Here is a 13,993-nt window from a genome sequence, read left to right on the forward strand (position 1 = left end):
GATCTATTTTCTTGGATTATGCCATATAATAAAAAGCATATTTATGGGCTGGCCTACAAGGACTCCATATACCTCTACTTGTGTTCCTCCATACTACTTTCATAATAAAATATTTTCTTTCCTATTTGGGGCAACTTATGCCCTACTCCCTAAAAGTTTCCATGACCATCACACCAAGATTTCTTTATTATGATGTCAAAATATCAGATGATAGATTGAATTAAGTATGCTTTAATATTCTGTATTTTATGACGTTTTGATATCTTGGAGGGCATTACAAACTTGAGGATGGACTGCCCCTCCCAGGGTTAGTTATTTCCTGATGATAGCAACTGGGAGAATACTTCTCATGTGCAAGTTAAGCATTTCTTTTATCCCAAGAAAGATGGACCCTCACATAGCAAGCTCATATTCACCCCACCCTAAATCCACCCAAAGCCAAGTACCTGACAGCTAGGAACACCTGTAGGCCCCAAAGCCCCCCTGAAATTATTCAAACTGGCCAATCCAAAACTGTTTACTTTGCCCAGCCTGACCTTTCCCCTGGAAACCATAATAAGGGCTCTGGCTCCAGCTTCCCCCTCCCTCTTGATTCTACTTCCTGTCCAAACCAGATGCTTCCCTATGTGGCCCTGCATGGCATGGCATGCCCCCTTCTCTTGGGAAATGTAAGCTATAATTTTTTCTTTCAATTGCATTAGCCTCTCCTACAGCCATTTAGTCACTCCCATAAATTAAAATCTCAAAGGTACATTTTGAGACAGTAGTCCTACACAACTCATACCCTCCATGAGTTATAAGAAACTTCTAATGAATTCCCAATTTTGTTTCTGCTTTTTTCAGTTTTCTTCCTATTATTACAATCAGAACAATATGATAAATGCAAAATTCAATTAGATCTAATAAGTATGTGCTAAATGTTTTCTGAGCTTCATATTTGAGCTTTGGGCTAGAGATGTCACTTCCCAGGATGATGGTGGCACGTACATGAATGAACCACAACAAGGTGACAAATCAACTATAATAATGGTGAAGTCTGTGAAAAATTTTAAGAGAACCCAGATGAAAGAATATTGAAATCTGTCAAGGACATAGGGAGTCAAGTACTGGGAGAATTTGCCAGGTAGATAAGGGTGGGATGGAATCTTAGGCAACGAGCAGTTGGGCAGAGGTAATGTGTCCTGAAACAGCCTGATATGTGGGGAGAAGAGTGGACAGTAAGATACAGCTGAAGCCCAAGGACATGTGTGTATAGTGTAGTGGGTATTGACCTTGAAGCTGACTGGGATCGAGAAGGGAAAGGCCACATATATCAGACTCAAAAATTTGGACCCCATTCTATAAACGGATAAAAAACTATCAGAAGCTTGAGGCTAGGAAGTGACACTATGTCACCACCATAGCAATCATCAGATAGTGAGCCAGAGACTAAGCTGGCAGTCTCAAGAGTAGGAGACAAATCACACTCATCTTGCATTCCCCACCATGACTAATATTGCATTTTGCATAGGGTGGTTACTGAGTAATGATTGAATAAATACTGTTCTTTTTCCTCCAGCTCTTGAGTGTCTCTTAGCCAGTTTCAGGCTCTTAAGAAATTCTCTCTGCTTCTGGCTATGTTAGATGTCCTCACCCAGATCACCCCAGCTTTCCCTCCAATATAGCAATTACTCCTATATTGTCATGATTGATATCCTTGTCTTCCCCCCATTGTCTGCCATTATTTTAATGAAAAAGACATGTCACTCTGAACTGCATTTCAGCCAATGACAGAGAGAGCCTGACACCTTAGACGCTTCGTGAGTGCTCTTTGTGTGAATAGAAGAATGAATGAATGATTGCATGGCAGAATGAATGATGCTCGGCTAGAGGTCAACCCTGTACTTCCTAGAGCCAACCAATGTCAGCATGTGAGAGTGTTTGGTTCTCTGGGCATGGGTGCCATTGGCCCCAGGTGCCTTAAAGTCCTTTTCAGAGCTGTTTTCCGATGACTTTCATCTAAATATCTTCACCTCTTCATGTGACAGAAGCAGCAATTCCTTTGCCCAAGTTCATGGTGACTCACAGCAGTAACACAGAAACAGGGAAGCTTGTCTTCTCCCTTTGCCAGCTTTCCAGCATGGCAACTGGCACACTTTGTAACAAACATCAGTTAGAGAATGGAAATTTAAAAGGGAGAATTTTCTGCCCCGAGATACTGAGGTGGCAGGTGTGTATACATGTGTATACCCACATGTGATATAGGTGTGTGCGCATGTATGTGCATGTTTCATAGGTGCACAGCCATCTGTGTACTTTGGCAATTTTATTCAAAAGGATCAGACTTTTTAAAAAGATGTTTGTGATGTTTTAGAGTGGTATTCTGTTTTTTTAAAGGTATGAAGGACACAAAAATGATCAATGAAATTGCCTTCTATGGAAAATTTGTTATAAGACACTAAAAAAAATTTAAGAAACATTTGAAACAGCTCTATTACTTAAGGTAAAAGCCCTTAACTATTATTATTAGGTCTATCTATTAAAAATTGCTGTTCCTCTGCCAATTTTACCTACCACGAACAGCAATTTCTTTTGGCTTAATTTAATACAAAACCATGAGTTACTTTTTAGATGGATTCAGAAAAAGAACCAAGTTTTGCACATGGGTCTCAAAATTCTGTGACAGGGTTTTGGTCATTTCCATTAAAAAGTACTGACTAAATACTAATAATTTAAAACTGCCTCACACACACGCTCACAAATAGTCCACAAAACATTCTCTTTTCCTTTTGAAGGTTTTACAATACATTGTCATCAGCAACCAGTCTCTTACTATCAAACTTAAATGGCCAATTGGCACAAACATTTCTGAGACCATTCTTCCACCACTGAATAAGACTAGGGTGTCAGGTATGGGGGATAATATTAATTCAGCCTTCTGAGCTTTCTGGGCAGACTTGGTGACCTTGCCAGCTCCAGGTGCCTTCTTTTCCACTGTTTTGATGACACCCACAGCAACCACCTGTCTCATTTCACAAACAGCAAAACAGCCCGCAGGAGGATAGTCAGAGAAGCTCTCAACACACCTAGGCTTGCCAAGAACCATATCAATGATGGCAACATCACCAGATTTCAAGAACTTGGGACCATCTTCTAGCTTTTTTCCAGAACAACGATGAATCTTTTCCTTCAGTTCAGCAAACTTGCAGGTAATGTGAGCTTTGTGACCATCCAGCAGAGGTACATATCCAGTGCTGACTTGGCCTGGACGATTCTGGATAATCACCTGTGCCACGAAGCCAGCTGCTTCCATTGGTGGGTCATTTTTGCTGTCACCAGTCACATTGCCACAACGAACATCTTTGACAGATATATTCTTGACATTGAAGCCCACGCTGTCCCCAGGAAGAGCCTCACTCAAAGCTTCATGGTGCATTTCAACAGACTTTACTTCAGTTGTAACATTGACAGGAGCAAAGGTGACCACCATGCCTGGTTTAAGAACACCGGTCTCCACTCGACCCACAGGGACAGTACCAATACCACAAATTTTGCAGATGTCCTGGAGGGGCAGATGCAAGGGCTCGTCAGCTGGATGAGTTGGTCCAGAGCTTCAAGCAGAGTGGTTCCATTGGCATTGCCCTTTGTACGGTGACTTTCCATCCCTTGAACCAAGGCATGTTAGCACTCGCTCCAGCATGTGATCACCTTTCCAACCAGAAATTGGCACAAATGCTACTGTGTCAAGGTTGTAGCCAATTTTCTTAACGTAGGTGCTGACTTCCAGGGGCTCAGTGGAATCCTTTTATTAACATCAACAATATGTTGTTTCACACCCAGTGTGTAAGCCAGAAGGGCATGCTCACAGGTCTGCCCATTCTTAGAGAGACCTGCTTCAAATTCACCAACACCAGCAGTGACAATCAAGACAGCACAGTCAGTCTGAGATGTGCCTGTAATCATGTTTTTGATAGTCTCTGTGTCCCTGCACACCTATGATGGTCACATAATACTTGCTGGTCTTGAATTTCTACAGGGAGATGCATGAAAAGACATGGTGTTACCATGATCACATTCAGCTTTAAGTCTATCCAAGACCCAGGCATACTTGAAGGAGACCTTGCCCATCTCAGCAGCCTCCTCAAATTTTTTGAAGTTCTTTTGTGGATCCCACCACATTTGTAGATCAGATGACCAGTAGTGGTAGACTTCTCAAAACTACATATCCAAGGGCGATGATGTTGAAATGAGTCTTTTCCTTTCCCATTTTGGTTTAGGTTTAGTGGTGGCTTTCATGACACCTGTGTTCTGGTGGCAAACCCACTGCAAGAAAGCTAGGATTAATAAACTTTAATAGATTTTCAATTTGCATTCATACCAAATGCTATCCCCTATCAACTCTGCAGGTTCGTATTTTTCTAAAGTAAACCTTTAGCACTATGCACCACCTGATTTGCTAAATAGGAATTCAGAAATCCCATGACTAATGAGCAGTTTAAGCTTGGAATGCCAATACTGTTCAGCAGGTCTAAGATAAATGTTTTTTGCCACCTAATTAGCTTTCAGCTGATGTTGTTTAGCCAACTTCCTCCTTTTCTGCCATTGATTAAGTTTTCAAGGCACATGATGTGACAGATTAATATCACTTTGATGCAGCAACTCGGCATTTTGTCTAAACATGAGGTCACTTTTGACAAAGGGACTGATTTTCTACCAAGTATGGCCTGGTATCACTGCGGAGTTGATATTCAGCTCAGAACAAAATCGCACCCAGTAATAGAATGATGACTGCACTTACAGGTGCCAGCCCCTATGTCAAAGAACCATATTGCAGTACCAAACAAATGAGAGTAAAAAGTAAAATCAGATTTTTAACTTAAAATCACCTGCCAGTGACCAGAATGCATGAGGCATGCATTCAACTACCAGCCTTAATCTGTGGGTATCACCAATTATGTTCAGACTTTATGGACCCCCCCCCCCCCGTGGAAACCTGACATCCATAATTTAAATCTTTGATGAAGAGAAGAATGACATAACCCCAATCATGAGAAAAACCCCAGGCAATCTCCAAAAGAGACACAATCTCAAAACACCTGTCCAGTCCTCCTGAAAACTCTCAAGGTCATCTGAAAAGAAGGAACAGCTAAGAGTCATCACAGGCGAGAGGAACTTGAAGAGTCATGATGTTAACTGTCATGTGGAATCTTGGCTGGGATCATCCATTAGGGGATGAAAATTTATGTTCACATCCAAATCCCCACATGAATGTTTATAACAGCTTTATTCATAACTGCAAAAACATGTCAGAAGAAACCGATATGTCCTTTAGTAGGAGAATGGATAAACTGTGGTCCATCCAGACAATAGAAATATTATTTAGTGCTAAAAAGAAATGAACTATCAAGCCATGAAAAGACATGGCAGGAATTTGAAATCATATTAGTGAGTGAAAGAAGCCAATCTGAAAGAATAAATCTGGTGTGATTCCAACTGTATGATATTTGTGAAAGGCAAAACTATGAAAACAGTAAAAAAGATTGAAGATTACCAGGGTATGGGGGCAGAAGGGATAAATAGGCAGCACACAGGATTTTTAGGGCAGTGAAAGTACTCTGTATGATGCCATAATTGTGGAAACATGTCATTATACATTTGTCGAAAGACATAGATTGTACACCAAGAGTGAGCTATTTTGGAAACTGTAGACTTTGAGTAGTTATAATGTGCCAAGAAAGGCTCATCAACTACAATAATTGTACCTCTCCAGTGGACGATGTTGTCAAGTGTCATTGGCTGTGTCGGAGAGTGACAGGGTATGTGTGGAAATTCTCTGGGAATTTTTCTGGAGGGCTGGACAAAGGATGAAGTTCAACTAGTAATGATATATCTATATTGGCTCAATGGTTTTATAAATGTAGCACTATAATGTAAAAGATGAATGATAGAAAAACTTGGGTGAGAAGTGGAGCAAGAGAACCAACTTTACAATTATTTATAAGGCTAGGGGTGCCTGGGTGGCTCAGGCAGTTAAGTGTCCAACTCTCGATTTCGGCTCAGGTCATGATCTTGCGGTTCATGGGTTCAAGCCCTGCATCGAGCTCCGAGCTGACAGCACTAGGCCTGCCTGGGATTCTCTCTCTCCCCTTCTCTCTGCCCCTCGCTTGCTCAGGCATGTGTTCTCTCTCTCTCTCATAAATAAATAAACTTAAAAACATACCAATTATTTTGTAAGGCTAATAATATTCTTACATTTGAAAATACGTGAATTTAGAACGAGAAGAGAAAAAAATGAGAGTTTACAATTTACCAAAGTTTGAGAGTATTAATTTCTTTTTAATAAGAACATTGGAAGTGGCCTGCATTTAATTCTTCTCCAGTGGTGTGCCAGGCATGTGCTCTGCCCACCTGAGCCTCAGCTCCATGTCTATACCATGAAGATCCACATGTACTTCCTCCTAGGGTTCATGTGGGAAAAAGTCAATGAGCCTCACATATTTCTCCAGGAGTCAGTAATCCCCTTGGTCCTGGGAGCATGGGGAGCTGGAGGGAACCCGTTGTGGATAGCCTTGCTGGGGCCCCAAGCCTCTCCAGTCTCCCCAGTGCACCGTAGTACAAGCGTAACATTTTCTGAGTGTATCAACATGTGAAATAATAGCTCAGCCTCAGCACAGTGCTGGCACACTGTATACACTAACTGGAAATGATGGTCTATTTCTCTCCACGAACATCAATGAAAGGGTGGAGGGCATAACTAAGGATGAAGGGACCAATGACACCAACAGAGAGATGACACTTGAGCCGAATCTTGAAGATAAGCAGGTATGTGCCTGGTAAAGTAGGACTGCAGGCATTCCATGTAAGGGGAACAGCAGAATCAACAACTGGAAGGAAGAAGCAAATGCACCAAGTATTCAGGAAATGTTGGTGGGGTGGGGGGGGGGGGGGGGTGAGTGTGTCCAGAATAGAGAGAGAGAGAGAGAGAGAGAGAGAGAGAGAGCGCGTGTGTGTGTGTAAATGAGTTTGGAATGACAGGCTGAGCCAAAAGGGGAAGAGCTACACAGCTTAGGGTAATATTTTCCATCTGGTTGGAAAAGAAAAATCAAGGCAGAAGTTGGAATGAGATCACAGGAAGGCTGAAGGTCCATGCAAAGCCAGTGGGGGGATGTTCCATGCTCCCTAGCAAAGGCCAGAAACAATTCTCAGAAAAATATTCTGGGGTCCATGTTTCCTTATAATATACTTCATGTTCTGACCTACAGTCTCCTTCCAGAAAGAATATGGCTGCCACCCGAGGATCAAGACAAATTTCTTGTTTTGCAAGAGACCACTGTGGTCTATAGCTCCCTGGGAAACAAAGCAGTTTCATTTTTCCTATTTCCAAATAATCCCCCTAAATACCACATTGTGAGCGTGTGTATATGGAGGTCATGGTTTAATAAGGTGTATGGGGATGGATCTTGGGGTGATCTCATTTTATAAGAAGCTTGGAGTTTGGGGGAAAGAGCCACCTCTGATGGAATTCATGAAGAAACTCTTTGAACCTCTGAGTGAACCAGTCAATATCCCTATCTCTGTGACCTTGGAATTCCCAAACAGGTGGATTTTGAATGGAAACCAACCATAGTTGTGACCTTTGGTATCTTTATTGTGGGCCAGGACTGTGTTTTTAGAAAATTTCTATTAGATGCCAACCCAATTTCATATGTACACATCTGGATGTTAATGTACCTCTTAGAAGTACATGAAGTCTCCTCTTTTATTTTTACAAAACTATATGTGAAAAGAATTCATGAGATCTGAAAATACTGACTCTCATGCCAACATGTTCTCAGTCAACTGTTGCTGTGTGTTAACACTTAGATATCAGGAACCATCCAGTTTGTCACACCCCCTACTGTTTCTATTATCCCTGTCCCAAAGGCAAGGGTCAATTGGCATTCACTATCACTCTGGTGTTATTGTTTCCTTATACCTGACTTATAAAAATAAATAAATAATTTTTTGTGCCCGAATAGCATGAAAAGTGGGGTGACAACATGTAGCAATGTCCACACCTTCTTTATGACATGAGTCTCCTTCAATATACTTATTGTAAAAACCAAGCATGTCTGTTTTTAACGAATACAACTTGAAACCCCAATATGAGCCAAGCTTACTCTGCTTCACTCTCTGTGAATAGCTCAACCCCATAAAATATTTAGCATGTAGCCCCAAATAAACTACTGTTATTGTCAGCAATCTGTAGATGAATAAATGGAGATTCAGAGAGGTTATTGTTTGGGGTAAGGTCACAGAGCTAAAAGAATGCCATCTCCAGATTCCACATAGGTCATTCTGGTACGACACCCTGCCAATAGAAGGCCAACCAGAGAGAAGTCCTTTTGTGGGACCTGAAAGTGAATATTTTCAGCAGAAACCCCCCAAACCAGAAACACACTCTCTATCAGCCTCTCAGAGCCCATGGATTCCTCTGCCCACACAGTAACCTCAGGTGCCTCAGTGAAAATGGGCTCAAACTGAGATGGCTTCCCCAGCCTCAGTCAATCATTCACCAAGTATTTCTTGAGAGAGACAGGTAGGAAAGTTCAGACAATGCATGCTGGTAGTCCTAGGGTTCAACTCTGGGTTCCTCATCCTCCCAGCTCTGTGACTTTGGACAAGCCCTGAATTATCAATATACTCCAATTTTCCAGCTGTAAAATGGTAAGAATCCTAGTTACCATATCTTGGGGGTGGGTATGATGGGAATTCAGGGAGAGCTTTAGGTAAAATGGGCAGCACAGGGCTTGGAAGCTATGATAGTTTTTGTTATTGTTTATCACTCTCCCACAGATACTGCTACTGGGGTCCTTATCCCATCAAGAAGGGTCTCTGCAAGGCTGAGCTGTCCTCCTATCCTGGCCCTGGGGGAAAGGGAAGCACTTAGAAGAAGTAAGTGTAATGCTCTGCATGTACCCCACTCGCATAGGATTACATCAACCACTTTCCTTGCAGGAACTGGCTCCCTCCCAAGGGGCGTGGCTGGGAGGCGTGCGATAAAGATTGACAGGTGTGTGTGTTATAAAATCCCTTTCTTCCAGGGCTCCCTAAAACAAGGGCCTTCCGTGGCTGGCACTGCAGACGAGACAGCTGAGGACCAGCAAGCTCACTCTCACATCTGGGATTGCATTGGATCTGCATACTGAGAGCAAGGTAAGAGCCTGGCTCTTTTAAGAGTTTCATTCTCCACCTTTTTTTTCTCATACCCCTGAGGACATCAGGAGCCTGGGCTATGGATCCCATCAGGGACACATGGAGGCAGAGTCCCAATGCTCTAATAAACAAGGGGGTATTCACGTGGTATACCTGGGCCCCTGTCCGCCCTTCATTCAGGAGCTCACACACCTGTGACTGTCTCCCTCTCTCAGTCTTAAGGAGAGGCCACATGCCCAGGGTGGAAATAAGATCTCAACCATTTTCTGGGCCTGCTCCTTATACAAGAAAAATCTGTGTTTTCTTTTAAAACGGAGCAGGGACAATATGAATCATCTTATCATGAACGACACCAAATGAAACCCTGAGTAATCCATAACTTTTCTTATTTGTTGTCAATATTTTCCAAAGGACAGAGTAAAGTTGAAAGGCAAGAGGTAAGCAAAGTTGGTCGTATACAAAAGACCAAAGAGATCAGGCCTGGCTTCTTTCCCAGCCTTTTCACTTGCCCAATAAGGGATATTGAGCAACTTATTTGCCAGGATGAGCCTGAACTGTTACATCTGTTACCTGGGGGTGATTTATTTTTACTTACCAGGGACAGCTGTTGAGTGGATTAAACAAGGTGAGAATCAAATAGTGGTTGAGGGCATAGCACATAGTAGGTGTCAAATAGAAGCACTATTTCTCTTCTTCCCTCAACATTTTTTTTAATGCTAACCTGATAAAATCCATGCAGTTTAGTGTAGCATTCAAGGTCATCCTAGTTATTCAGTTATTTATTTTTAAAAGCATTGGTCAAGAGCTTTCTACATAGTCAGCACTGTGCCACAACAAGGCTCAAGAAATCAATTAGGTATCACCCTTCCCTTCAACTTCCTAGTCTAAATGCTGTGGTAGAAATTCACCCCATCCATCTGGTTTACTTTGTACAGTCAAATTGGATTACCTCTGCTCCTTCATGCCTTTCCTTAGGCTCTTACTGCACCCCCAAATGCCCCCTCTCACAAACCCATCTATCTCAGAGTGGCCAAACGCCACACATCTTGAACTTTCGGCCAATCATCACCTTTCATGTCACTTTCCATGTTCTTTCTCGTTGTGTGATCACCTGAGTCCATGTAGAACTGGGTTAGAAATCCAGCACATGGAGCGAGAGGCGACTTTGGCAATTATTTCACCTAACACCTCGATATCCAGGGGAACTGAGACCAGAGAGGAGAGTGACTTGGCCAAGATCAAGTTGGGGGCCAAATTGGGCCAGACTACTTGTCGATGCTATTTAAATTCCTCAAAAAGTTGCTTCTAATCTCTAAGATGCGACCTCCTCATTCACACTGATAAATCCAACATCTAGTCTAGTGCATGGTATATAGTAGATGTTCCATAAATGCTTGTTTAATGAGTGAATGAAGGAGCGAGTGAGTGAGCAAATGCAGGAGTAAAGGACTAGTGAGCGAGGGATGAGAGTTCATTTGGCTCAGGACGTGGTGAATGAAGGAAGGAAGAGTAGGTTTTTGACATTCAGGACTCTGGTCAAGCAGAAATGTGAATAGATGGGCTGCTGGTCTAGTAGTTCCAGGAGCCAGAGGATTCTTGACCTCACTCTTGAGCAAGGAGACACATGTCGGGATGAAGGGAGAGTCATCTGCAGCCCTGCATTGCTGAACTATTGCCAAGCACTGATTCACCTGTTCTTGTCAAACAGGTTCCCACCACACTGAAGCCATGAGGATCCATAGCCTCACCCTGTTCTTCTTCCTTCTTCTGGCTGCTCAGGTGTCACTGGTGAAGAGCAAAAAGGAAGCAAAGAATAGGCATGTCAGCAAAGGCACCACAGAGAAATTGCATACTCTGGGAGAGCCCCAGATTGAGCCACCCAAGCGCCTGACCAAAGGCAAATTTGTCACCCAAGACCATGCCAAATGCAGATGGGAGGTAACTGAGCAAGGAAAGGGCATAGTGCTGAAGGTCGAGTGCACCCGACAGGACAACAAGTTTTCCTGTGTCTTTACGGGCAATCCAACTTCCTGCCTAGAGTCAAACAAGAAGAATGTCTATTGGAAACAAATTGGCAGGAACCTGCGCTCTCAGAAGGTCCTCTGTGGGGATGCCAAAACCATCCTGAAAACCAGGGTGTGCAGAAAGAAGTTTCCAGAATCCAATCTCAAGCTGGTGAATTCCACTCTGATTTGGAACAAGAAACCCAGCCAGGAGTTAATGGAACCCTCATCCAGGGAGCAGAGCAAAGCCAGTGAAGCCTCCCTCATGGAGCCTAACAAAGCCAAAGGGTTATCCCTTAAGGAGCAGATAAAGGTCAAAGAACACATCCCCTCTGGCCCAGCAGAGATCCAGACCACAGCCACCAAGGATCCCAAGTGTGCAGAGGACCCAGACTTGATAAAACAGAAGATGGCCCTGGACTACTGTGGGGAATCCTGGAGCTCCATCTGCAAATTCTTCATCACCATGATCCAGGACAATACATGCTAATGAGATCAAAAGAGAACAGAGTCCTTTAGGACGTGCTATGTAAACCTCTCTAGCATGTGGTAAAGCTCTCCGAGTAAGATGAACATTTGTGCTGTGAGAGTGCAGTAGAATATTTAAACAGATTTTATAATTTTTGTTTTTGTGTTTTGGAATTTGCTTTATATTCATTTCCTTAAATTTTATTTTCAGGGGTTGTTTCCCTCAGCATATGTTTCCATGGCCCACAAAGCTATGTGTAGACGAGCAGCAAGGACCATTTTCTGAGTTGAATGAGCCAGAGTGATGATTTCAGTGCAATGCACTTTCTGGTGAATTAGCAAAGTTAATAAAGCTCTGGGTGTTTTTCAGAAATATGTTCAGACAATTTTTTTGTTTCTTTATGTCAACTTTCAATGAACTCATAAACAGTTCCCATATATCCGTGGAAAAAAAAATATCTAAGTAATGATGTTTTGTTTCCCACCCATCCTAAGTCATCCCCAAAGATGACCCATTCCAGAATCCTTATCTTTGTCTTTTCATCCATTGGTCCATGGGGTTTGTGGCTAACTGCACTGTAATAATTAGGATCCCTGATTTCAAGTGGGACAAATAAGGCATGGTATAATTAAAAACACAAATCAGGGTCTCACAGATGGTAAGAAGGGAGGCAAGATTTGAACCCAGAACTTCTGTACAGCCAAGTACACAGCTAGAGGAATGCCCTCCACTTAGGTCAGGGCTGGACATTAACTTCTTGCTATATTTGGGACCCCAGATTTTGAGAAGCTCATTTCTGGCCTGGGGAAAAGGGACTTGGTTAAGTACAGTGTCCTGTGACGAAAATTCCAAAGGAAAGAGGAAAAGACAATGTGGAAAACCAGAGAGAGGAGGTGAAAGTTACTGGAAAAACTCTGGTTGAACTTCATGGAGGAGGTATTATGGAGCTGGAATTTGGAAAGAGTATCCTTGGGTAGGAAATAGGGCAGAACGGAAGCACTTTGGACAGATGACAGCATGTGTGAAAGCAAAGAGACGTAAAAATCCTAGAAGCTGGGACAAGACATGTGGCTGGAATATGGTGGGATGTAGGGATGACACTACTGTTAGTCATTCACATGTTAGTAAGAAGGATCTGAAACTGTTTTCATTCAGGAGCTGGGGAGAAAGGAGGATTGTAGCTCCAATGTCTTGTCACAATTTCACTAAGAGCAAAAGGAGCAAAAGATGGTTAAAAAAAACCCTGCACTTTAGAATCTCTGAAAGTTACAAGGAGGAATGGCATGTGGGATGGAAGAGTGGACATTTACACTCACCAAATTACCAGGACCTACACAGAGGATTGTCAGTGGCCAATCTAGTGTGACAGCCTCAGAGATACATTTGAATGTCATTGTTCACATTATCACCACTAACATCTCTCTCCCACTTGCTATGTTCCAGACATTGGGCTCTTTCCATGGCGTCTGCATGCATTCACTCATTCACTCCTTCATTCAACATGTAATTTATTAAGCACTGACTCTGCCAGAGTCTGTTCTAGGCACTGGAGATACATCAGTCCACAGCGTGGATATTCTGCATCACCCCCCATGCAGCTACCAGTAGAGAAAGTGATGAAAAAATCAAAAACATACAAGAGACAGGGAAAGTAAAGGAGAACAGGGTAACAGTGATGAAGGGTACCCAGTCTTAGGCAAGATGGTAAGGGGAAGACTTCTCTGTGGAGGTAACTTTTGAGACTAGATGTGTATGAAGTGAAGAAGCAAGGCTGGTAACTCTCTGGGGTAAAGATGTTCCAAGCGGAGGGAACAGTCAGTGCAAATGCCCTGAAATTACTTAGTTTATTTATTGCCTACTGTGAGCTCCTGCTATATACCAGACACTGTTCTAGGGCTAGAAAATGGCAGCAAACAAAAAGAAAAAAAAATCTTTCTTTTTCATGGTTCTTATATTCCAATGACTAGCTCATGCTTGGCATGTTCAGAAACATCCAAGGTTGCAGAACCATTGCAGGACAGGACCCAGGACCTGATTTATGAACCTTACCCCATTTGCAAGAGAACTGAACCACCATCCCAGTCTGTCCCAAGCTTCTCCTAGCCACTCCATAGGAGGGACACAGGTTGTGAGCTTTCTGGATCTTCTCCCCTACTCATACACTTCGGTTCTACATAGTCCTGTTGAACACTTCCGGGGTCATTAAAAAATAACACTATGTTACGAGTGACATAAACATTGAAGAACTGACCAAACTAGATTCAGAGACTTTTAAGGTCATTTACAGCCCAGGAGGTGGTGGTTTTTCTTGTTCACTCATGGACTTTGGCCACTGGAAAAACTGGGA

The 13,993-nt window shown here is 42.7% G+C and overlaps 1 protein-coding gene and 1 pseudogene across 1 annotated transcript; one reads left to right on the forward strand and one right to left on the reverse strand.

The window, feature by feature from the left end:
- Window positions 1–2,729: 2,729 nt before the first annotated feature.
- Window positions 2,730–4,295, reverse strand: LOC121038050 (elongation factor 1-alpha 1-like; annotated as a pseudogene).
- A 4,749-nt stretch (window positions 4,296–9,044) lies between these two features.
- FGFBP1 (fibroblast growth factor binding protein 1) lies at window positions 9,045–12,020 on the forward strand. The gene is made up of 2 exons (XM_040487512.1): window positions 9,045–9,174; window positions 10,883–12,020. Exon 2 carries the CDS (start codon window positions 10,903–10,905, stop codon window positions 11,665–11,667), a length of 765 nt encoding a protein of 254 aa, XP_040343446.1. The 5' UTR covers window positions 9,045–9,174; window positions 10,883–10,902; the 3' UTR covers window positions 11,668–12,020.
- Window positions 12,021–13,993: the final 1,973 nt, after the last annotated feature.

This window comes from Herpailurus yagouaroundi, unplaced genomic scaffold (assembly GCF_014898765.1).
Source record: "Herpailurus yagouaroundi ecotype Mexico unplaced genomic scaffold, PumYag 28, whole genome shotgun sequence".
Classification (NCBI taxonomy): domain Eukaryota; kingdom Metazoa; phylum Chordata; class Mammalia; order Carnivora; family Felidae; genus Herpailurus; species Herpailurus yagouaroundi.

Excerpts from the sequence above, each read along its gene's own strand:
- FGFBP1 (XM_040487512.1), top strand. The coding sequence starts at position 10,903 with ATGAGGATCCATAGCCTCACCCTGTTCTTCTTCCTTCTTCTGGCTGCT.